Genomic DNA, 26410 nt, shown 5'->3' with positions numbered 1-26410 from the left:
GTGAGCTGAGATCCGGCCACTGCACTCCAGCCTGGGCAACAGAGCGAGACTCCGTCTCAACAAAAAAAAAAAAAAAAAAAAGAAAATGTGGCACATGGCCGGGCGCGGTGGCTCAAGCCTGTAATCCCAGCACTTTGGGAGGCCGAGACGGGTGGATCACGAGGTCAGGAGATCGAGACCATCCTTGCTAACACAGTGAAACCCCGTCTCTACTAAAAAATACAAAAAAACTAGCTGGGCGAGGTGGCGGGCACCTGTAGTCCCAGCTACTCGGGAGGCTGAGGCAGGAGAATGGCGTAAACCTGGGAGGCGGAGCTTGCAGTGAGCCGAGATCCGGCCACTGCACTCCAGCCTGGGTGACAGAGCGAGACTCCGTCTCAAAAAAAAAAAAAAAATGTGGCACATATACACCGTGGAATACTATGCAGTCATAAAAAAGGATGAGTTCATGTCCTTTGTAGGGACATGGATGAAGCTGGAAACCATCATTCTGAGCAAACTATTACAAGGACAGAAAACCAAACACTGCATGTTTTCATTCATAGGTGGGAATTGAACAATGAGATCACTTGGACACAGGATGGGGAACGTCACACACTGGGGCCTGTCATGGGGTTGGGGGAGGTGGTGGGGATAGCATTAGGAGATATATCTAATGTAAATGATGAGTTAATGGGTACAGCACACCAGCATGGCACATGTATACATATGTAACAAACCTGCACATTGTGAACATGTACCCTAGAACTTAAAGTATAATAATAAAAAAGTCAATTATGTGTCAATTAAAAATAAAATAAAACTTAAAAATTATATTAGGCCTACTTGTGGCAGACAGTCACACGCTTGTAAAAGGGACTAGAGCAAAAGTTTAATGAAAGCTTATGGACCATTTTCATATTAACTTTTCTATAATACAGACCCCTCAAATGTCACAAAATTTCCATACCACTAAGGCAAGCCAGGAAGAATAGTTCTCCATATTCTTTCCTGATTAGGAAGGCCAGATATCTTGATATCTAGCACCCATTTTTATTGCTTTGACTGCCCAAGGGCTAGCATAAATAGTGCATCGTCATTACTACTGAAAACATCTAGAGGCGAGGCACGGTGGCTCATGCCTGTAATCCCAGCACTTTGGGGGGCTGAGGTGGATGGATCTCCTGAGGTCAGGAGTTCGAGACCAGCCTGGCCAACATGGTGAAACCCTGTCTCTACTAAAATACAAAAATTAGCCAGGAGTGGTATTAGGTGCCTGTAATCCCAGCTACTTGAGGGCCTGAGGAAGGAGAATCACTTGGACCTGGATGTGGAGGTTGCAGTGAGCTGAGATAGTGCCATTGCACTTCAGCCTGGGTGACAAGAGCAAAACTCTGTCTCAAAGACAAACAAACAAACAAACAAACAAAAACATCTACAGTCAAACTCATATTCTTAGAATAGCCATTATAATCCTTTGAGAGTATCTGATTCAAACAAGTGATAAAGACTTTTAAAACGGAATTTCATGACTAAAATCTAACCAGATGACACATTAAAAGGTCTATAATTCCTTGAATGGTAAGTTTTGTCATGCTTGTTTTAAAATCACAGATTTATGGTCCTAACCATTGCTAGCCTAAATCCTCAACTTGGCTTAGTTCTAGGCTTCTCGCTTTGTTTTCAAAACTTGAAGATTGCAATACATCCAGCTTCATATGCACTGGATTGCATACCTGTTTACAGATCTGGGAAAAGTCCTTTTTAGAGATAAGTCCCTTTGTTTCCCTGTAGTTCTATTGAATTCCACTCCTTCTCTCCCACCCTCTCTCCCTTAGATCTTCAATGTAGATGACAGGATTTTGACTCTTCTTGGTTTGGTCCTAAGAGAAGCTGCTGAATGAGAGAGAATGAAAATTTTCAATACATTATTTTTTAAAATAAATTCTTTTGATACTTTTTTCATTGTGCAGGATTCAAAAGCATGCTGTATAAACACAGAAGCAATGAAGAAAGAACTAGGAGCAGGCTGCAAATATTCCAAGTAACTTTCTCCACCGGGATGTTAAACTAAGCATTTTATGAAACACAAAATAAACAAGAAAATGGACATGCTGATGTACCAAGTAACAAAATAAATAAGGATATTTTATTAAATTAATGCAGGTACAAAAAGTGACAGTCAAATGCAGAATTAAATATTATCTCTGCCTATGCCATTTACGATGAAACGTGAGACAAAAGGGATAAAGTGCCTTACAAATCCAACACCACAAGGAGGAGTTAGGAATAGACTGAGTAGACTATATGCCTTGCTCAGCCACAGTTCTTGCCTGTAATTCACACAAAGAACACTGTCACACAAATTACTGTACAAATGCACATGTACAAACAGATAACACAAGGAGCTCTGTTGGAGACGCTGTTTCTTCAACCTTGACGGGTGGCAAAGTGAAGGTATTCCTTGTCACTGACACCAGAATGTGGCCAAGAGGGAAAGGAAACTCTGGGATCTCTCAGGGCATCTGAATCTCAAAACCTCCAGGAAGCCTCTTAGGAGGCCTGTGTAGTGATGACAGCTGGTGGCATTCAAGGGTTCAAGCACAACGAATGAGGCTTTTCTGGCACAGTGTAACTAGCAGTCAAGGTACACTACTGGAATTTCCAGAAAGAAAATGTGATTTTGCAAGTACAGCATCAAAGTGAAGTTTATACTTGACAGAAAGCAGAAAACAAAAGTTCCAGATATGATTCTGTCATACAGAGTTAATAATAAGATTGCTTTTTAGGACTAGCTTGACTCAGTGCACCCTGGAGAGCCCATGGGTCTCCTTTTGAGCAAACATAAACAAATCCAAACTCAGTCCTAGAGCAAATACTTAACAAATGCTGGTTGTCTAAATGTATATGTAGCATATATTTAACATGTACTAAATCATATGAAAGATTATGAAAAGCTATGGGAAAGATAACTTAGAAACAAAGAAGGCATGTGTCCTGACCCTTGGGAGCTTCAAATTCATTCCATCTGCTACATAAGAAACACTACAATAAATAAAAATAGCAAAGTGCACAGCAGACATATAATGTGTTACTATTTAGGGAAAAAAAATTGAAAATATATGCTTTTAACATACATTTCCAAATGTAGACTATCTTTAGAAGAACATATGAATAAAAGGCAGTAGTATTTGCTTCTGGAAAGGAAACTTGAATGGCTTGGAGGATGAAGTGGAGATTTTCAAACCATCTCCCATGGGATCTTTTGAATTTTTGAATCATGGAAAGGTATGAATTTAAAATTTAATAGCATTTAAATAGAAAAGACAGAACTGTTAAACAATATCAGACACTATATAAACAAGCATTAGATTGTATGGCAAAGGCAAATCAGGGATAAATATAATGCTAGAAAAGGAATTCCAGTGTTATTTTTCAGGGTTATTTTAAGTACTGACCTCTCTTTGTAAACGAAAATTACTTTGATTATTAAGATGTTAAAGTACATTCAACTGTCCCAGACCACATTGGCCTATTTCCTCCTCTTGGCAACACTGCTTGGCTTTTCTCCTCACATCATCCTTATGCTATGACACAGGACTAGATTGTAATAATATATTTTCTTATTAATCTCCTCATTATACTCTGAGCTCCTTGAGGACAGGTACTTTCTCTTGCTCACATCTGTAGATTCAATGCCTGGCACAGTGATTGGTATTGCAAGGGCAGTTAATAAATGGGTTTTGAATAAATGAATTGCTTAAGGTAAAATATAGCTGTAAATTGTATTATAAAAGGACAGTGGGTGGCAGTCTGAGGTCTGCTATTTACTGGTTTGGGTAAGTTACTTAATCTGTTTGCTTCCTCAGCTGTACAATGGGTAAAATAATAGTGGTTATCACAACAGGGTGGTTACAGTGATGAAAGGAAATTATGTGTGTACAGTATCACATAATTATAAAGCTGATATTTACATGGAACAGATACTGCACAGACACTTGAGGTCTGAGAATAAGATTAAGTCAATCAGAGTATTAATGGGTTAAATAAAGGTGACATCCTATACAAATCAACGATTTAATCTTTATGCTTCCAATGTGTACTTGTAGTTATAGAGGAGACCAAGCACCTTACAAATACTCCATGTTTTACTAGATGTGAGCAAGTCATTAAGCACCAAGTTTAGTTTGGCGACAAAATTGTAACATCTACTACAATATATCTTCAAAAGAAATCATTCACAACCACACTCCCATGACAAAAAGACCTCACAGACTCAAAATAAATAGGAAAATCTCATACATAAATACTGTTCCAACACTGGGACTCTCAGTCACGCAGAAAACAAATTGAGGCATTGAGTGGAGGCAAAGGGCACTTCTGCAGGAACTGACCCTCAAATTAGGGATTCTCAACCCATTTTCCTAAGATGAGCAATGGATGATTTGCTTGGAGGCTGCTTGTTCAGAAGTATCCTTTCTCCCTGTCACATGCGCCGATGAGCCCCTCAGGCATTTGAAAGTATCAAGGTCTCCCTCCAGGCTCCCTGTTGGACTCCATTTTTCTTCATTCTCCTCCTCTGCTTTCGCCAGGTTCCATTTTCAGTGCTTGGGCCTTTTAAAGTCCTATACTGCATGCATTCCACGGGCCCATTCATTCCTCTGGTCATGCTCAGCCCTGACGAACCCCCAGACCACAGGCTGAGAATCCCTACTTGAAGATCAGAAGTTCCAATGCTGGATTACGTCTCCTCCAATTGTGTATCTGGAGAGTGATAATAGTATATTAATTTCATGGGGAGCGGTCTGGGGAAAAAGTAACAAGAAATCTAATAAAAAACATAACTCATAGTTGCTGAGATGATAAATGATAAATTTGAAATGAGAGAAAGAAGCAGGTTATATTTGTACCCAATTATCCTTACATGATATCCTGAAAAACCCCTCAGTCCTGAGCAAATTGGGATGACTTTTCCCCCAGCATGACCCAAATAACATTTGCTATTTAACTTTACAACACAGATGATGCTACGGGCCACAGAATGAAACTTGCCTGAGCTTGTCAAGTTAATTAGACTGCTTTAAACTTGGGCTCATTGTTAAGTTTGGTTTCTAACAACATTAAAAAAAATTAGAAACCTTAATATAACTTTCTTCTTAGTTCAATAAACTGGATGAGACTTTTCTGCCCTGCTTATAAATGTAAACATTTGTAGCAAAATGGATTGAAACAGATGGGTTAAGAGTAAGGGTCTGTGGTTAGGCTAATGGCCCCCAAGCTTGATTTTTGTGATCAGTTGTGTGTTCTTGGGCACTTTACATTATCTTCTTGACCCTCTGTTTTCTCTACTGTAAAATGAGGATAATTCTAGTATTTTTCTCTCTCTCTTTTTGGTAATGGCAAGGGGTGGGGGATTAAATGAGATACCGTGCATGGCACAGTTAACATAGTATTACAATACTGACACACAATATTTTAGAATCAATTAATTATCCATCCACCTAAGTCAACCTTGTCCCCTGCTGCAGGGAGCTGCTAGGGTGCAGGGCAACAGATTAGCAAAGAGAAGTTGACTCCTTCCCCTTCCCTGCTCCTCTCCTCTCTCCACAGAGCTGCTCCCTACTCTCTACTCTTGAGGGCCATCCCTAAACCTCCTGAGATGGTGGAGAAGTTCTTGTATTAGTTGTGAGGCAAAGGGGAACCAGCATTCTTTAAAAGAAGAGGAGATTATGACTAATGGATTTCTCTTTGTTATTGCTTTAGCTTTTTGTTTCCTTTGACTTCTACTTCCCAATTCCTTCTGATATTCTTACCACTTTGCTTCTTTGAGTTTGTAACTCGGATGCCACATTTTTTCATATCCATCAGTCTCCCTTGAGAAAAAGAAATCATTTTTATTTCCACATAGCACAGCTCTACATCCCATACAGTGACCCAAGTTTAAATTTCAAGTTCTATGAAACATTTGTAATCCCTAGGAAGTCTGGTGGACATCCTTATTCTACAGTTCCCAACTTCTGAGGTTAATTAATTCAATAGGGTAAGGCACATGCTTTTGATCCCAGATTTTCTTGAGGACTATACACTTTTATTTTTCATCTTTTCCCAGAGACGAACCAAATTCTGAGGTATTTCAATATCTGTTGATTTCTATTCATTTCTACTGCCAACTAATCTCTTTTTCCAGAGAAATATTCAAAATGCAAGCTGGCAACAATTATTTCTTTGCGCAAATCAACTGCATCTCAGGATCTTACTGTCATTGAAACTTGATCCTTATATTCTGGCTATCTCAATCCTGTTAAGAATATAATTTTTGGTAACAGCTTATCTCTACTCTCTCAGTTAACACCACTTTCCCCCATGTAAGTGGTTGTGGGGAATTTTTCAACAACTATTGGAATTCCCTTCCATATTCTACTTCCCTATTTAACATCAGACAACTCTATACAATCACTGGATCTCTTGGTATACTTCTCTAAGTATCGGAGGAATTATTTACTCTGAATCATCATAAATGTGAGGAAATTATTTGAATATACTCATTTTCCTGGATTTTAATTGTTCCCACAGGTAAATGGAGAAATGAACACATGCAAATTATGTAACATCCTCTACCAATAATTTTACAAAATACTCCATGGTGAAAATACTACAGTTCTACAGAGGAACTATTTTTATTACTTAGAGTACCCAGAAACCAGCTGGGTGCAACTAATGCAAAACTGAAATGCAACTGAAAATGACAGGCATTTTAGCTCCTTCTTTACAGTAAGTCTGTGGTTATTTTCATGATAGAAAAAAACTGTATGACACTGCATCTTCTACCTCCATCCATACCCATTCTCCTGTCCCTCACCCCTTACACCTCATCTTCACCCAGTGATCCCATGCGGCTTCAATATAATTACTATTGAACAGTGGAATGCCTTTGCACCACCCTGCATAGGTTAAGTCAGGTTTCCTTGCAGCCATGATCCAATTCTCACCCCCTCCTCATCCCCAGTGGAGACCACTGCAATTAAGGAAAGACTACCTTTTCTTAAATGGAAGATGAATGTCAGTGCTACACCAAGGAGTAAAAAGATGGCTCCCAGAATTACCAAGTGAGTCCTTTCATTTGGAGGAAGTGCCAGCGGTAGTTCTGAAAAACAAAACAAAACAAAAACAAACTGACTAAAGATAAAATTTTGATGGGAAGGGATCATCAGGAGAATAGTCATCCTTGAAGTTTAGTTTAGCTTTAGGATAATTTTCTTAAATGCCAAAGTTTGAGTGGCTGGAATGGCAAGATACGTCTGTTAAAATGGAAACAGCATGGAGAAGTGTAAGAAGCCTAGACTTTGAAAAGGTGGCGCTGGGGTTAAATTCTGCTGCCCATTAACCAGTTTTGAGGTCTTGGGCAAGATACTTAACCAGTGTACAAAATACAAATGCTAATACATTTCTTGTGAGGCTAATATTTTATAATGTGCTTAGCACAGTACCACATGGAGTGGCTACTCAGTATTAAATGGTGGCCTTGATTATTTCACTTCCTCTTATTTATTTATTTATTTATTTATGTTTGAGGCAGAGTCTTTCTCTGTTGCCCAGGCTGGAAGGCAGTGGCGCAATCTTGGCTTACTGCAACCTCCGCCTCCCAGGTTCAAGCAATTCTCGTGTCTCAGCCTCCTGAGTAGCTGGGATTACAGGTGCATGCCAGCATGCCACCACATCTGTCTAATTTTTGTATTTTTAGTAGAGGCAGAGATTCACCATGTTGGCCAGGCTGGTTACAAACTCCTGACCTCAAGTGATCTGCCCACTTTGGCCTCCCAAAGTGCTGAGATTACAGGCATGAGCCTCCACTCCTGGCCCCTCTTGCATTTTTTAATATAGAAGTTAGTAGCCTACAGTACATGGCAGAGATGGCCCACAGTAGAACATGGAAAACCAACCAGCACTGCTAAGGAGCTCCCACCTCCTCCTATCTGTCATCATGATTGGAGGCCAATGCTTGTTGTCTCTGCAGTTTGAACATCTCTGGACAACAAGTCATTAGTATCTCTTACTAGGCTCCTTGTCTGGGGTACCATGCAGGAGGAAAAGGGGTCCCATGGCACACAGATGTTCAGAGAATGCTAACTCCCACCTCTCACCCTTAGTTAGCTTCTGCCTGACTCAGCTCTCCACTGAGACCCATGATCCATCTTTAACTACCCAGGTGAAGCTTTAAAGACACAACAACAGCCAGCTTTTTCCATAACTTACAGTTTACAATGCCTGTTCATATATGTTTTATTTCAGTTTCAGAACAACTTTATGAGTTAGGCGTGCCAGTTATTTTAAAAAATCCCCAATTTACAGATGAGGAAACAGATTCAGCACAGTTATGTGAGTTACTGTAGGCCACCCAACAAGTAAGTTGTCATAAAACAGCTTTTAAATGGCAGGAACCCACTAGTCTAGCTTTTACTGAAAGCCAGTTGAATACCTAAGGACTCATACCCAAGTAAGAGCATCCCCATCATTTTCTAAACTTTTTTTTCCCTCTTTCTGTTCACAAGACCATCCTGGATTATCTTTTCCTATTGATCGACTTTTCTGTCTAATTTCTCAGCTGTTTTTGCTGAAGTACATGGCATTTTCCTGTCAACATCTATTGGGGGCAGGGGAAGTGAGAAGCTCTTCTCAGAATATCTTTGTGTTTATATTAAACATCATGCTCACTCACCTCACTTTCTTTCACATTCTGAGCCTCCCATCAGACTGTGTCTCCCACCCTACCTACTTCTATAGAGTAGTGAGATAAAAAAAAATAGTTGAATTTGTGCAGGCAGTGGTCTCAAATCATTTTCATACACTGTTGCTAATTTGACCCCCACAATAACCTTGCTCAGTAGGTTATAATCCTACAGAGAAAGTGAAGCACACAGAAGTCTAGCAATTTGCCCAGGGATACACAGCCTCATGTCCTGTGCACTAAACAGACTGCTAGCGTTGAAATATTGTAGACTGCCTTGTGAGAGGCACAGGGGAGAAAGGGTCCCTCCTGTTTGGCATAAGATAGAAAAATACATTCCATTTATTTCCTGCCACAGAAACCCTGGAAAGAAGGAGGCGGCTCTGATGTGCCAGGATTTGGATTCCTGAAACATGGTCTGAATTGAGTATTCCTCTCAGGTATTCCCCCAGGTTTCCCATATGGTATGAAAGCATTTCTCACATGGCATTGGATTGCCTGTTTTTTGTTTGTTCGTTTGTTTTTTATCTGTTTCCTGAAGAGTGTGAATGTGAGTCTTATTATTCTATGTGTATCAAATGAGTACTACAATGCATGGAACAAAAGGCATATTCAATAAATATCTGGTGAATGTTTCTTAAGTAACAATATGATTTGGATGAATGGAGGTGAGGAATTAGGATACATTTTGTAAATATAATGTTATTCATTAATTCATTTATTCAACAAACACTGAATGACTATGATAGGCAGACATCATGCTAGGTGCTAGGGGACAGTGTTAGACGTATTTTAATGGACACATTCAGAATATTACCTGGGATGACCAATTCAGCTGTATGGTTTTCCTCAGGATCTAATCTCCTAAAAATGCAGTAGAAAATCTCATTAGCTGTTGTGTTGATTCTCAGTGTGCTGGTCACATTGAAAAGCTTCTCCTCTCTCTTGGAATTGGTGGTGGTGGTCTTACCACTCAGGACTTGATGGTCACTGCTTGTCCAAATGACTTCGGCCTTGGGGTAGCCCTCAGCCTGACATGTTAGTTCATGTTCAGAGGTGACTGGATCCACAACCAAAATTCTTTGGTTGATTTTGTTGTATGGAGCTAGGACATAAGCAAAAAGAAGTCAGGGCTTTTGCTGAGCACAGAACTAGATATATAGCTTGATGCTGTCTACATTAGAAAGAGTATCAGTGCAGGCTGGTTCTCAGAGGGATATGCTTAATGTTCAGATGCCTCAGCAGTGGGGAACACCTGCTAGCTCTGCCTCAGTTCAGTTCAAAGTTGGGACAAGTTTGGGTTAATAGGAATGACTATCTTGCTATAAAAATCATGTTGGTACATTTATTGGGCTCAAACAAAATGTAAAGATTAATTTACACTAAAACCCCAGACTTCACCACTATATAATATATCCGTGTGACAAAACTGCTCTTGTACCTCTTAAATTTCTATAAAAAAAAATTTAAAGAGAATTATCTTTAAACTAGCAGTCTTTCTATTCAAATATAAAATACCTCTCTCCATGTATTCAGGTTTTCATATGTTTCTCAGTAAAGTGCTATACTTTTTACATAGTGCCCCATTTCTTCTTAAATTTATTCTTGGATATTTTATTTTTGTTGTTATAAATCGGTCTTTATAAACATGAATCTCTCCAGCTGGTATGCTTTGTTTTCTTAGACTTTATTTAGTAAACAGAAAACCTGATCTTGATGTGTCATTCACTTTTCTGATTTGAAGTCAATGATCAGAAATCAGATATAAAAATACATACTGTTTCATCTGTAAACAGTGATACATGTTCCTGGCGATACTTTTTAATGTTTAAATTTGTTCTTTATTTTAGAAGTTTTAAATTTACAAAAAAATTGCAAAGATAGTACGGAGTTACGTATACCCCTTACCCAGTTTCCTCTATTGTTAGTATCTTACTTTACCATGGTACATTGGTCATAACTAAGGACATTAGTACATTATTAATAACTAAACTGCCTAATTTATTCCATTCCTCCAGTTTTTCCCTAATATCCTTTTTCTGTTCTGGGATCCTATCTAGGATACCACATTATGATACTTATATTTTAAGCTTTTAAATGCTGGCTATTTTAATAAATCACTTAAATAATTATGCTCAAGGAAGAAAGTTTGATTCAATTTTAGATCATTGGTTTGGGACCCTTTTAGGATTAAGATACCCAGTTTGCTGACAATTCTAGTAGATTGTTCAGTGCATCTATATAGCATAAGAGCTTCATTCATGTTTATCTATTACAAGTACATTAACATGTTCTTATTTTGTTGGTATAATCTTTGTTTTGCTCCTAATACTACAGCGTAACCACTAATGATCTAGAGCCTTAACTCTCCATTTCTTTACCAAGGACAACAATAGATCTGTGATGTAATTTCTTCAGAGTTAACACAAAACAGCTAGGATCAAACAAAACTGAAATAAATAATGAGTGATGTTTTGATACTCCTACATCAATGAAACCACTACCAGTGGAAACACTGGAAATCAATGAAATTATGATTTCAAAACACAAAAATAATAGTTCTTATGAGTGGGTTGCTTTGGGGTGATTATGGATTTTCAGATTCTCTTATCTAATTTTGACTAAACTAACCATCTTACAAAATTAAACAACTAATTAAAAAGTTTTCCACAAAGAAACTGAGGATTGAAGATAATACTAATAATTCAAGCACAACCCAGAGGAAACAGCAGAAGTGACACTTCTTATTGGCCACTGTATGAGGTTGTAAACAATAAGTACTTAATTAGAACTCACAGTGTTATATAAAAAAACACAAACCTCAAGATTATTGACACCATCCACCTTTGTTAATGATAAATTTCACCCTAAGGTATATTATGCCTTGACATATTAGCTAACAATAGTGAAGCATCACAATTAGTAAAAATTGAAAATATTGTTTATTAAATTTTTATTTCATCCTCTTAAAATGTCTGTTTTTGTACAAATGTCTATTAGGTTGAACCAGATGAAACTGGTAATATTCAACCTTTTTTGCTCTTCAAAAATGGCAATTTCTTACGGTACAACCTATATATTAATAGATAGTAAATTTTTTATAATTACACACAAATGTGCATGCATAGACACACAAGTTTAAAATGTTTTACAGATGAGGTGAGTAATCAAAATTTTTTGCAGACCCCTGGTTTACTAGATCTAGAACACTATACTAACGTTGAACAATCAAAATCAAGAAAAGGTCATGATAGTTTTGAAGCCAATATATAACTTGATACATACACCAGAGGTACAAATATAGGCAATAAGTGGTTATTAAGGGCTCAGACTTCAGAGCCAATCTGCTTGGATTTAGAACTAGCTTTATCATTTACGAGGCTGGGTGAATTTGGGCAAATTACTTAATTTCTTTGGACCTCGGTTTCCTCATCCTTAAAATGGGAATAATACCACTTATCACTGAAATCAAAGATTCCATCATTGAAAGACACACTCAAATTTCAGAGACAGTGAAATGTGAAAAATACTCATCTTACATGATGAAGCATCTACCCCACAGAGTCATTTCCAGGAGGAAATGAACTAATTTAGGCAGAATGTTCAGTACAGGACCTAACACACAGAATAAGCAAGTGCTAATTGTAGTAGTACTCGATAGTAGTAGTAGCAGAGCTGCTCCTCCTCCTCCTTTTACTACTGCTGCTTCAGTGTACCCTTTAGAAGGTGCTAACAGTTCCTGATGAACAGTTTCAGAAATAAATTTTAATATATCCAAGTCTGTTCATGTTTCCAAAATTTAGGCTAATCCTATTTGAGGAAATCATTCATTCATTGACTCAACAAATATTTTTTGTGTGCTTTTGTCATACTACCACTCTGCTGTATGTCAAGCCCTGGGGATACAACAATATTAAAAAACAGACCCAAATCTCTGTGCTTGTGGAGTTTATATTCTAGGAGGAGAGAGACAATAAACAAAATAGAAAAGTATGATATGATATGCTACACAATATACTAGATAGAGATAAATGCTACAGAGAATACTTAAACAGGGCTGGGAATTTTGGGGAAAGATGGGGTTGGTGGGGAATGACAGCAGTTGATGTGGTCCGTACGATCCAAATAGCTTTATTGGGGTAACTATGCAACACTTTGATCTTTCAGCTGCCTCATCTCATTGAAGGACCTGAAAGTCTGAATGAACATTTCGTTTCCCTGCTATTAGGTTCAGTGATTAAAGAAAAACACTTTTAATTGAAAGTTAGAGGCCTGAGAGTATGGTATTTAAACTCACAAACATGAAAGGTGCAATAACACCCAAAGTGATCATGATAATTGAGTGAATCCAAAACTAAATTCTTTCAAATTTCAGTTTTGAAATGTTTCACCTTTAAAATCCCATGGTGAGTAAACTCCTGTGGCAAAGCTATGTTGCCACATATTTGCTGTGATGGGAAGTGAAGTTCAACAGCATTACTGTGAAATCATTTGCATATGGAGGTGACTCAGGAGTTCTACTTCCCTGGGTTGGAAAGCTCCTGCAAGCCAGCTACCTCATTTCCACTGGAGACACTGCCTCAGTGCAAGTGAAGCTTGGTGGTTGCCTTCCTTGTTCTAAGTGCAGAAGGTTCAGACTTTTGGTATAGCTCAACTCAACCCCAAAACCACTGTCTGCAAATGACAAGACGGATTGGGACTAGAATGCAAATTAACTAATTTAAAATACAAAATGGAATTGTCAAACAAATCAGGTCCTCAAACCTGGTTGGTCATTTGATTTGCTCCCTGAAGAACTCCCCCTTGGAAAAACCATCAGTGCCGGAAGATTTCCTATTGTGTTGATCCATGGCAAAGGAGACTGCAGATACACAAGGGATATTATGGAGCCCAGATGACCTGAATAAAACCCTTTGCTTCCCTATACACTCCCTACAGGCTGATGAGAGATCTTCTTTGGAAGCAGAAACTTGTACTTTATGCGGCCTTCTTCCTGACTGCCAGGATTATACTCTTCTTTTCCATCCCAGATCTAGCAATGCTGTTGATGAGGCTAAGTCATGATGATTTCTTTAATATCTTGGAACACAGTAGGTGCCTGATATTTGCTGATGGACTGGAGAAAAACTGAAAGTATAAACCACGACATCTCAAGAAATGCCGTGAATGGAGAAGCACATGGTAAAATATAATGAAAATTAAATCTACTTTACAAGTGATATCTTCTTGACAATAGTAGCATTATTTGAGCCAGAATCAGGGACCAGAAATACAACACAAAACTGATACATTTCTCTTAATCCCCACATGATTTTGTTTTTGAGTTTATAATTATCAGTGATCATTGACTAATCATTGATCAATGATCAGTGACAAGTGTAGACTTTTTCTACTTGTATTGTTAGCCCTCAGATTGATGGTAGTTAGTCCAGGAATGGAAATACCAAGGGGAGATGATTTAATTCTAGTCAAATATTAAAAGGTCATCATGGAAATGAAATAATTCCAAAACTACAACTAGAGGGGCAGATTTCAGCTTACTATTAGGGAGTAATTTCAACAGGATATGGAAGGGAAGTCCAAATGGTAGGGATGGCATTGTGGGATACGACAGGGACACCACTGCAGGAAATATATGAACAGAAGATCCTCCGGGGGATTTTTGTTCTTTGTGGGAGTTTGGATTAGTTGCTCCTGCCTGGGATCCTTTCAGCTCTCAATTCTATGAAACTCAACAATGAAAGCAGAGGTGTTTTCCTTTACTTAGCTAGTGCCAACACAAAACTTCGAACTCAAGTGACCTGATGACATAACTGTGGGTCAATTCCCAGGAATTGACCCTCCTAGTTCCTCTTCAATTCCCCAAGACAACATCAGTATAGATTTTCAAGATGAATATATGCCCAGTGAGTATAGTTTATACTGTACTGGAAAAATAAGTTCTTTTACACTTAATATGATTATTTTTTGTCTTCATAGGGAGACTTCAAGTCTTTTTTAATGTGAACCTTACAGTGGGGTTTGTTCTAAATATATTTATTAGCATTTGATATAGAGAGGCTCAAAAAAGGAAAACTGACAGACCTAATAAAATAAAAAAATAGTAGTTGAATAAAAAAGTTTTTGGAGGGACGCACAAATAGTGGTTACTCTCTTGGAGTGTCTCTTGGTTATCTCATGGGAGATAGTGGTGAAGGGAGGAGGGACACTTGCAATTAATTTGATCTCTTCCATAGTATCTGAATTATTTGCAAGTATATATATTACATTTATAATAAAAAAGTAAAGACTAGGAATTATTTTTGGAAAACTGTACATACTGTAGAACATGGCTCTGTGTTGTCTCTGGATTTCCAGTGACTATCATATAGGTGCTCAAGAAATGCTAATTGGAGACTTATGTGAATGAATTCATGAACTGAATGAATGACAGACTATGCTATTCTGTTTGAAAATAAGTATGGACTTACAAGAATGAAAAGTCTTCAACACTTAGAATATGTTTTCAATAAAGATCAGGCCTCCTATCTATAATAATTCTTACCATTGACTTTCACAGTAATCCGCTTGTAGTCGGCACCACCATAGCTGATCATGCAGCGGTAAACCCCTGCATCCTGCAATTTCACATCTGTGATCTGAAGTGCAGCATTTCCCTGGGAGAGCTGGTCCTTCAACAGCTGGGCCCTCTGTCTGTAGTTACTATGCTGAACCTTCAGGTCTTCCTCTCCATGCACAAATTGAATAATGTTCTTATCCTCCATTTCCCAATATACAATTAGTGAAGCCAGGTCTAATTGTTTTTCTACTGGGAATTTGCATTCAATTGTCATATTGCTGCCATACTCTACCACATATAGGTCCTTGGGAACCGTGACAGTAAATGCTAAAAAGAAAGAAGAACAACCTTCAGAAAAGGGAAAATTCCTCAAAACATTTATAAAGTTGGCACAGCATTTAAAAATCACTTTATCTGGTCAGTTATGTTATCATTATATTTAAGAACTTGCTAAATACATATTTTATCCAATGGGCTTGAAATATATTTTGGGACACTATGTCTTGGCTTGAGATAGTCTCATGCCAAGACATAGTGTCCCAATAACAGAATAATAAAATTAGCTAAACAACTTGTCCCCACAATTTATAAACATATATTACTGTAGAAATATTATATGGAGATGAAGTACTTACAACCAGGAGACTTGCTTTCAAGTAGACATCCCCAGAATGTCCTTTGACTGAACACCTATTTGCTTCCTACATAGAGGGAATGGTAGATTCTAACGGTCATCTCTTTTTACTTCCCTAAACTTTTGATCAGTTTTCTGGCAAGAAGTACATTGGTATGGAGTTCAGGAAAGACCGCAGGGTGGTGCCAGTACTGTGTTACCCTGACATTTTCCATGTATCCTACAAGTCTTCCTTAGAGTATCCTCATCAGGAAAGGCATGTCACAGAGCAACCAAGATTGAAAGATCGAAAGATCCTGGCCTTGTTGAAAACAAACAAATAAATATATACATACAGGCCATTTCCCCAGATATTTTCAGTAGTTAACCCTGGGAAATGGGTAATAGACTATTTTGTGTCTTTCAATTTGTCTATATTCTCTGTATTTTTACACAATGACACAGGGAACTTTATCATTGTGTAAAGTAGAAGAAAGACTTTGTCATTGTGTAAAGTAGAAGAAAGAAGAGAGTATTCTCTCTATAAGAAAATTGCATGCATTTTAAATTATCATTTTAGTTTTAAACTCATGGTTAAAATATTTAAAATATAGAACCCAATGGAAGGATTTGGTGTCTTACCATTCAGCAAATGCCAGTAGATCATGAATATAAAGACAGCAAATATCCTCATCTTTCTGGAATGCGCTAATTATGGAAAACACAAAAAGAAGACTGCTTTACTTAATAATTAAACACACAATATGACATTATGGGACTTGGTGGTTCTAATTGAAATAGTCTTCTAATAACCAGTCATGATTGACTTGTAATTGTGGAAACCCAACAGGGAATTGGAAGTTCAATACCTTCATTCCATTGCCCACAGCCACATAAACTTAAGTGAAAAAAGTTACTAAAAGATGAGAAGTTTCAAATTCATTATAGTTACAGGCCCTGAAAAAAATCTGCTCACTCAAAAGAAGCCAAGAAGATAATATTTCACCAAATGCCTCTCAACTATTTCATGTTTTTTCTGCATTGTAACATACCTAGTAGAACCTGCCCTGTACAAAATTTCAAAGCAAGGAGAATCTGACTTTTACATTTCCAACCTGTCAATGCTTTTTCCCCCTATGGCTAAATACTTTCATCTTACCCTTTAGCTATTCAAGACTTCCACTTCACTATCTCAGCCATGCTAGTCCTCCTTCAGGTGCCATCCTTCAAAATCTCCTCTTCTGCCCCTCTCACTTATTCTAAATTATAAATCTATTCTCTCAATAAACAGATTATTCTACTAACAATGGGGAGTGGGAAGGGGAGAAAGCTGGATTTGACTAATTCATACCAAGACCATGAATGACTCACAGTCACTCTTCCAGAGTATCTGCCTAGATTCTATTCTTCATTTAGTCATCCTGCTTGAAATGTTACTAATTCTTTCATTTAGCAAACACTGATTGAGCACCTCTTCTGTGCTAGGCACTATTTTAGGCATGGGGAATATGGAAGTCAACATGAAAGAAAAGTCACTCTCCTTTTGTAGTTTATGTTGAAGTAGTGGAGTAAAAGATTTATACTCTATTTCAGCATTTATTAATGTTTTCTCTCTCTTCTGTTATACATATATTTACAAACTTTGATAAGAAAGAGGTAAGTTTTCCCTCTTAGTGCCTCTCCAATCTTTGTATACAGACATGAACTCGCAAATGATCAACTAATCAATGCCACATACATATAAGACAGGAGACTAATGTTCCTAGTATATAAATAGCTCTTAACAATCAATAAGACAACTACACAAACTACACATAACCCATGAGGAAAATAAGTGAAAGGTCATAACGTATAGTTCAAAGAATAAGAAATACAGGTGACATGTAAACATAGGAAAGATGTTCAGTCTCACAATAAAAATTATAAGATATGAAATACCATTTTCACTTATTAGCTTGAACACAATTGTAAATATTTCTAATATTTAGTGTTTGTGAAGATATGAACAAATAGGCTTTCTCATCCACTAATGGGAGGAATGTTTTTTTTTTTAGGGGGCACTTTGATACTTCCTATTACAATTGTAAATGTGGATGTCATATGACATGTCGCCCTCTCCTAGAAATCTATCCTATTAAAACACACACACACACACACACACATATATGTAATATATGTATATGTAAAGGAAGAGCATTGCTCATAACAGCAAACTGAGAATATCCTAGATTGTCTAAGTGGTTAAATAAATTTTGTTATATTCACAAAATATAATACCATTAAGGACTGAATTCAGCATATGTAAATGTACTGATTTTGTAAACATGTAGGAAGTTGCAGAACACTACATGTAGCAGAAATCCACTTTTACTAAAAAAAAGAAAAAGTGAGTATGTGTGTTTAGACACAGGAAATGTCCAAGATGTTAACAGTGATTATATTGCGGAATTAAATTGGAGGGAGAATAGGTAGGTTTTCGCTCTTTATTGTTTTTAAAGGGAAAAAAGGAGGGAAAAGACAGAATAAGAGAGATGAGATTATGGATTTTTTTTTGGTGTTCTGTGTCCAAATTTTCAAGTGAATGAATGTTTTACTTTTAGTATCAGGTAAAAAATGAAAACAAAATTTCATGAATCATTTCACCTTGCCAAACCATAGAATGTTTAGCAGACCAAGTGATATAATGGAAAGAACCCCAAAATGGAGTCCAAACATCCAAATTGAGGTAGAATAATAAATTCATTTATTTTTTGTGTTTTTTCCTTATTATTAAAGTAATGTGACAAAATTATAGAAAATGAGAAAAGAAGGGGAAAATCACCTACTGTTTCATCACTCTCACCCAGGGAGAATCTGGTGATGCCTGGAAACATTTTTGGTTGTCAAAATTGGGCTGGTTGAGGGAGGGTTGCTACTGCTATCTAGGGGGAGAAACCAAGAGTGCTGCGAAATATCCTGCAGTGCACAGGCCAGCCTCCCACAGCAAAGACAAACAGCCTAAAATGTCAATAGTGCCAAGGCTGGGAAACCTTGTCACACTGTGAGCATTTCAGTATATATCTTTCAGTCTTTTCCCTTTAATCTTTTAAAAAGTAATTTATAACCTTACCATACCTTTAATACCCATTGGTTTCATTTAAGCTTATGATATGAATATTGCCCATCTTACTGCATGATATTCGTAAGCATCTTATTTAACAGTTCCATAATATTTAATTCCTCTATTGTTAGGTATCGGATTGTTGCCAATTTTTAAAATATCATAAGTATTTGTGTGTTCAGCAAATATTTGTTCAGTGTCTACTGTGTGCCAGGCCCCAGGCTAGGCCCTGAGGATAGATTTCCTCAAATAGTGTTGCTGATCAAAGAAAAAGAACATTTTTCTGGTTCTTGACACATGTTGATACTTGGTACTGTTACATTGTATTTTCATCCAGAACTGGGTATTGTTTAAAAAATATTTTTTTTGCTAATGTGAAAGATCTGACCATTTTTTGGTCTGTTTATATCACTGGTTTCTTATCGACCTATATGAGCCCTTCATGTTAAAAGGTAAAAAGGGTAAGTGAAATAACATGAGTCAGCATCCTCTTGCCAGGGTTAGATACAAAATGGGGCTGCAGCATCTATCGGACTATCTTTTCCTTGGGCCAGAGTTAACTGTACAGTTATAAAATATTAATGTGATATTTTATAATTATTGTATTATAAGCACAAATACACTTACTAGGCAGAAGAAAACTTAAAATACCCCTAATTCCAAGCAAAGCATTATAACCATATGTGAATAAAACAAAGGGACATTAAATCTAGTCATAGATTACAACTAATTTTGCCAATGTTTATGGCCTACTCTGGTGGAGTTCTTGTCCTTTAAGGAATTTGGTTGAAATTTTTAGAAGTAATGGAGGTTTCCTGGAAGGTGATGGATTAGATCCAATATTTACCTACTTTCTCATCAAACCCTCTCCTCCACAGCTCCATTTCCTTGGGGTTCAGCTGTCATTAGTGAGGGATGAAAAGGCAGAATACAAAGATCATGTAAATGCACACATGTTCTTTAACCTCTAAACCTCACATCAGGGCAGTTGGTCTAAGAGAAGAAGACTGACGTCTTCTTCAGGTAAGAATTATGACCATATGTGAATTCCCATATCCGAACGGAGACATTCAAAGAGCAATGAAATGTAAACTGGGGAAGAAGTGATGGCTCATTCAGGTTGGGGAAGTGGGTTTGTCCCTGGGGGAAGCCCAGTATAACACGATGGAACTGATATTACTTCTCTATCTTCCAAGGGTAGGATGGGTAGGAGGAAGAGATAGAGAAAAAGTCAAGTGGCCAGGTGCGGTGGCTCATGCCTGTAATCCCAGCACTTTGGGAGGCCGAGGCAGGTGGATCACCTGAGTCAGGAGTTCGAGATCAGCCTGGCCAATATGGTGAAACCCCATCTCTACTAAAAATACAAAAATTAGCCGGGCGTGGTGGTGGGTGCCTGTAGTCCCAGCTACTCGGGAGGCTGAGGGAGGAGAATCACTTGAACCCAGGAGGCAGAGGTTGCCGTGAGCTGAGATTGCACCACTGCAATCCAGCTTGGGCAACAAAGTGAGACTCATCTCAAAAAAAACAAAAAAAACAAAAACAAACAAAAAAAAAGGTTAAGCTTCCTTTCTCAAAAGTAGGAGCAAGAGGCCTGCATGGTGGCTCCGGCCAGTAATTCCAGGACTTCTGGAGCCTGAGGCGGGAGGATCACCTGAGGCTAGGAGTTCGAGACCAGCCTGGGTAACATAACAAAACCCTATCTCCATAAAAGAAAAAAAAAAAATTCTAAAGTTAAACCCCAAGCCCAACCTCCTTCTCAGTCACACTGAGACACTCTTGTGCATTTTCCACGTGGGGTTTCAATTCCCCACAGTATTTCTGTGACTTCCTTGAAGACCACACTCTAACTGCTGTCATGTGGCCTCTGCCTACCTGCTTCTACTGAGAAAGGCTAAGTTTTTCTTCAGAGTATCATAGTTCTCCTTAAATACTGTTGACGACCATCAGTGTCAACTGATATATCCTTTCTGGAAAGCATTTTCAGTTTTCTTCAAAAGGCCTTTAAAATATTCAGTCTCTTTGACTAAGTAGTTACACTTCTAAGTTTATTGACGGAAACAATCAGCAATATTCCAGAGATATATATGCAGTGATGTTCAGTGAATGGCTAAGACAGAACCACTGTAAATATCCTTTATACCCAACAGTGAGGAATTAATTTCATTTAGTTATCCAGCCTAATCGAATGCAGCAATAAAAACATTTTTTGAAGGTTATTTAATTAATAGAAAAGCATCTACAGTAAATTTCTTTTCAAGTATTAAAAAAAGAGGTAGAACAATGATACTTTTACTCCTTGTGTTATAAGACAAACCCAGACTGAACTTTGACATAGGCCAAGGTCAACGTGTCTAAGAAATGTTTTATTATACTATTTTTATTCTTAGGCTCCTCCATTCCTCTTTTAGGACTCCTTTGGGTTCTCAGAATGGATAGAGCAAATAAATTCCGTTCATGGGTCCTGGACCTGCTTAGCGCAGGAAGAGACTTACTTACATGCTGCAGCTGGGATGACTTACACAAGTCATATTACTAGCAAGCAGCTGACGGTGGACTAGGACCCGTGACCAGACCTCCAGCCTAGCATCAGAGCTATATTCTGAACACACAGTCGCATAAGAATGACTACCTATCCTATACTACCCACCTTATTTATTTTTAGAGGTATAAATTATTTTTAGAGCAAAACTGAATTGCGCCCGGAGGAAGGCCAGATGCATTGCCTGTTCTTATTAATCCCAACAGGTAATTGGCTCTACTGCCCCCTAGACTATCGCGTTCCCTTTCCCTCCTCCTCTCTCCATCCCAAAGAAAGGGTGTAGAGATCCTCCGTCCTAAAGTGCCCAGCGAGTTAGCCAGAGATGCTGGGCCGTGGGCACCTGCGGAGGAACAACGCTCCCTACCTGCAGGCAGAGAGAAGCGCGGCTGGTGCGGAGCCTCGGGAAGCAGCGCAGGACTGGGGCTTCAGGACTGGGGCTTCAGGGCTGGGGCTTCAGGACTGGGGCTGTGCGAGGTGTGCCAGCTGCTCAACTTGGCGCCCGGCCCGGAGGCGGGGTCCCGCCCACCTCTGCGCAAGGCAGCAAATTTGCCGGGCATTGGACTTTCCTGACCTTCGGCGGAATCGGGGAAGCTTTCAGTTTGGGTAGCTAGTGGCGGTGGTGTCCTAGGAATAAAGCTGTGTATAGAAATGAAACAGAAAATGAAACCTGTCAGTCCAGTTTTCTTGTAAATGAGGTTTTCACCGGAAAGAGTTCCGAAGATTAAAACAAATCCAAGTTTGGTATGTTATTAATATAAACAGAAATTTACAACAAGCCAACATCTGAATGCACCTTGATTTTACCTTCAGAGGGGTAACAGCTTAAGGTTACCCCTTAACCTTTATCAGAAAGGTTTCCCCCTTTCTGATAAAAGCGTCTTCAAGGTGGCTGAACATCTTGACCTAACTTGATATAACTCTACAACATATAGAAAGTCAACAGCAGACCCATATGGCTTTGGTTTTTATTCTAGAAAGTAGGTGTATGTGTGTATGGGTGTATAATAGGAAATATATTTTTAAATCGTGGATTCTGTGACTTCCTCAAAGTTCCTCGACATAATGAAACTTCATTTGCTTTGTCATTAAAAGAACTTCCCATCCCGAGCTACATCTTTTAAGAATGCTCAGGGTCCCTGCTATTCTGCCACCCTAGGGATTCAGGCTGGGGAGGCCTATTCTAGGTGAGGGTTAAGAAAGCCCTTTTAAAAGTTTTGCGTTAGTGAATGGGCCCAAGATGACAGACAATGGTGTCATAATTTATTTAAGTATTATCCACTGCTGAACTTCGAGGTGCTCCCTTTTCTCGAACTCCTGACCTCAAGTGATCCACTAAAGTGCTGGTATTACAGGCTTGAGCCACCGTGCCTGTGTGCTCCCTTTTCTTTTCTTTTTTTTCTCTTTTTCTAAATTAAGAAATTGAACTCTTCATTGTTTGCCTTTCCTTCTTATTCATTTCAACTGCAGTTCAAAATACTGCATAATGAATGAATATTGAGATGGCCCTTGCACTGGTTATGACATTTGCTTCCCAAATAAGATTTTTCACATTCTGATCATATCACAGATTTTTATTTTTATCTTGGAAATTATTGAGGCTGACAGTGCCTTGATTTGGCAGGAGTGTGGAGTTCTCTTTGGCTTCAATAAAATTGCAATAGGGTTTGGACCCAGCTCAGATGTTCCTTCTTTCAAATCTCTATTGAGGACACATAGTAGAATAGAGCAATTTTGGTGACTGTGAGTTTGGGTGACTTCCCAAAGTTCCCCAAAAGTCCTAGAGGACTGTGTCCTCTAGGAAAATATAGACATTATGTGGCAATATAGTTTACAGGTACTGCATATGTATAGTCTGTGTATGACACACACATGTACAAACAAGTTTCATGAAAAAATACTTAGACCAACTATCTGCAATGCCCTCTGACATTTTCATTTAATGTTTTTTTTTTTCTAAATAAGCCCAGGGCATAAACTTCATGTTCTGCTAGTTCATCATGACTCTTGAGGTCTGCAAAATAATAATAATAATAAAAATAAAAACAAAACAAAACAAAACTAAAACAAAACAAAAAAAGAAAACTGGCTTTAGAGCCATCTACCACTAACTAACTGAGTTAACTTGGGCAAATAATTTACTAAGTAGCCAGGATTAAATCATATCCTTCTAGATGGACTGGATGATCTATGAATAATTTTTTGAACTGGGGATGGGTGTTTTGTTTTTGTTTGTTTTGTGAAAGCAGTGTTCAGGGTCGACCTAAATGATCAACAGTGAGGCAAATGGAATTTGCCTTTCTCTAAAGTTGTTGATGGGAATTGAGGGTATTTGCTCAACTTGCTGCTCAGTGATTTGCATATTAGTAATGTGAGGATTTGTGTTTTTGTTCATCTTTCCCACCTGTTTCTACCCTTCAGCCATTCATTTTCCCATACAATTGATCAACCATCTGGAGGTTGAAAAACAGGCTGTGTTTAGAAAAAGAGAAATTTTATCACCTCAAAAAAATATGTAAAGCAAAACAGATGGCTAATAAGTGGGGGGAAAAGTCCTGAAACTCTGTGTGAATTTTTTTGTTTGGACGAAATGGATGGAGAAGTGCTGAGACAGGGGAAGAGCAGTGGGGAGCCAGGGCCGAAGAGCTAGATACTCTGGTCATCTTGAATACCACCACTTCCCATTCATATAACACCTACTGTATTCATTTTTAGACATATAAATTCATCATTGCCAATGTGCTGTTTCTCAGAGTGTCTCTGACGGTTACTTGCATTACACTCGACTTGGGGTTAATGTTTAAAATACAGATTCTAGGGTTCTGCCTGGGATCCAAACCTGGGGGCAGGGTCTTGGGGGTCAACATTTTAACATTGTCTTCAGGTGAGTCATGTTCACATTGAAGTTTTGAAAACTAGTGATTTAATATTTAAGGAAAAAATGAGCCCAGAGTTCTTTGCAAGTACAGCTGTAACTCCCCTTTTTCCATCTAATTTGGCTGATTTATCAACACCACCCTTCCTTCTGCCTCTGTCTACCCCACTTGCCACTTTTGCTTCTAAAGCAGGAGAGATGATCCTCATTTGTACTGATCTCAGGAGGACTGATTTCAAGGTCTTACAAGTGGACCTGAAGAGATGTAAGCAAATTCCTGGTGAAGGAGCAATTTTCAGTAAATGTTCTTGATCTTCAAAAGCAGCATATACTAAAGAGACTCAAAACAAAAGACACGGACAAACTGCTTTGTTTGCATTGAATATTTTAAAATGTATTTTATTATGTATAAAGACAATATCCAGATTTGTCTCCAGGTTCTATTTTTGATCGTGTAGGGTTGTAAACCACTGTCCTATGCAATGCTCATTTCTCTTCCTCTGTTCTCATCTAGCCCCTCACATTTGTTGCCCCTACCCTTGTCACAGACTCACATCCTATATGTGTCTCATGTCAAACAGACTTTGTGGAATAGAATACTTTGTTCTGGTTACACAAAACAATGGTTTAAATGACAGGGGTAATTAACATGTATGGGAGACCAGAGAGTAGCAGCTGTCCTCATCTGACACCCACAATCAGATGCTTCTCTCACTCACACTGTGTCTCTCTCCTTCCTATCCTGAGCTGGGGAAGAGCTGGGCAGGTGAAGAGCTCTTGCGTTCAATGGGCAGATCCTGTGCCACAGGTACTTTAAAACAAAGATGAGGCCTCCAACAATTTCCCCTACCCACAATGAGTTCATAAACCCAGACATAAGTAGTTATGGCCTGGATAAATGCTGTGGGAATTGGGGAACACTCTGTGGTAAATATTTTAATTCTAGAGAATCTCAATAAATCAACAGAATGCCACTAAAGATAAAGTTTACAATTGAGAGATACTCTTTCAGGGGATCCTGGAAAATATTTCTTGATTTAATATTCTAGAACTAATAACATAAGTGAGTGTCACACAAAGGAAATAGTCACCTTGTGAATCATTTCCTTTGGTAACCATACTTAAGGTGAACTGGATCAAGAACCCAATTAACCCATTTATTTTTGTAGGCTCATCATAAAAGAATGAGAAGTAGTTTCTTTTCTTTCCCCACCATTTCCTTGAAAGCACAGCAAGATCTTTCTGTTCTGAGAGAGATACGTTCCAAACAGAAACTAATCAATAAAAATTGCAGATACTGAAAAGTCCTATAAGAGAAAAAGGAAAACAAGTCAGAGCAATATGGTAAAGTACACAAGTGTGAGGTTCCTATAGTTATGGTGGTCAGGAAACATATAATAGGTGATATCTGAGAAATGAATCATGAAGATAACCATGGAAAGATCTGCCAAAAGAGCATATATGGCCGGGGGAAGAGACAGGTACAAAGACTATAAGGGTGGAATAAGCTGGGCAAGTTCTAAGGATGAAAAGAAGAAAATTGTGGGTAGACAGTGAGGAAGAGGGATGGTGGGTCAAATCATATCATGAAAAACCTTGAGGACTAACGGGAGAAGTTGGATTCTACTTGCAATGAAAAACCACCAGATGGTTTAGAGCAGGGTAGTTGCCTGATGAATGTTCTAAAGATACCACTCTAGCTGTAGTATAAAGAATGGAATGTAGAGGGGCCTTACATTCATGGAGACTGGAAAATCTTTAGGAGCTGTTTCTGTAGACCATGTTCAAAATATAATTTGGAAGTAGGACCAATAGACTTACTGAGGGATAGTAGCAGTAATGGATAAAAGGAAATCAAGGAAGATACATACACACACATATATTTGTATATATTTATATACATTACATATATATTTGTATATATTTATATACATTACATATATACTTGTATGTATTTAATATGTTTTTCCAAAGTAGGATACTATAGTCAGTTTCAATATTATGTGCATTCTCTACATTAAGG

General features: G+C 38.2%; 1 protein-coding gene and 1 long non-coding RNA gene across 3 annotated transcripts in view; one reads left to right on the top strand and one right to left on the bottom strand.

Annotated features, from left to right (window-relative positions):
* The window catches only part of LOC117098557, a 150940-nt gene extending 148885 nt beyond the window's left edge, over window positions 1-2055 (top strand). For both annotated transcript variants that reach the window (XR_004443464.1, XR_004443463.1), the window contains one exon: window positions 1953-2055. This is a non-coding gene — a long non-coding RNA (uncharacterized LOC117098557). The remainder of the gene's footprint in view (window positions 1-1952) is intronic.
* CD274 (CD274 molecule) lies at window positions 2045-21954 on the bottom strand. Its single transcript, XM_033237275.1, has 7 exons — window positions 21880-21954; window positions 16519-16584; window positions 15249-15590; window positions 9522-9809; window positions 7016-7123; window positions 5793-5852; window positions 2045-4743 (listed from the first exon to the last, which is right to left on the bottom strand). Exons 2-7 carry the CDS (start codon window positions 16568-16570, stop codon window positions 4721-4723), a joined length of 873 nt encoding a protein of 290 aa, XP_033093166.1. The 5' UTR covers window positions 16571-16584; window positions 21880-21954; the 3' UTR covers window positions 2045-4720.
* Between the last annotated feature and the right edge of the window lie 4456 nt (window positions 21955-26410).

Source organism: Trachypithecus francoisi, unplaced genomic scaffold (assembly GCF_009764315.1).
Source record: "Trachypithecus francoisi isolate TF-2019V2 unplaced genomic scaffold, Tfra_2.0 Lachesis_group16, whole genome shotgun sequence".
Lineage (NCBI taxonomy): Eukaryota > Metazoa > Chordata > Mammalia > Primates > Cercopithecidae > Trachypithecus > Trachypithecus francoisi.
The sequence above is the reverse complement of the archived record's forward strand: the minus strand, read 5'-3'. Positions and strand labels throughout refer to the sequence as shown.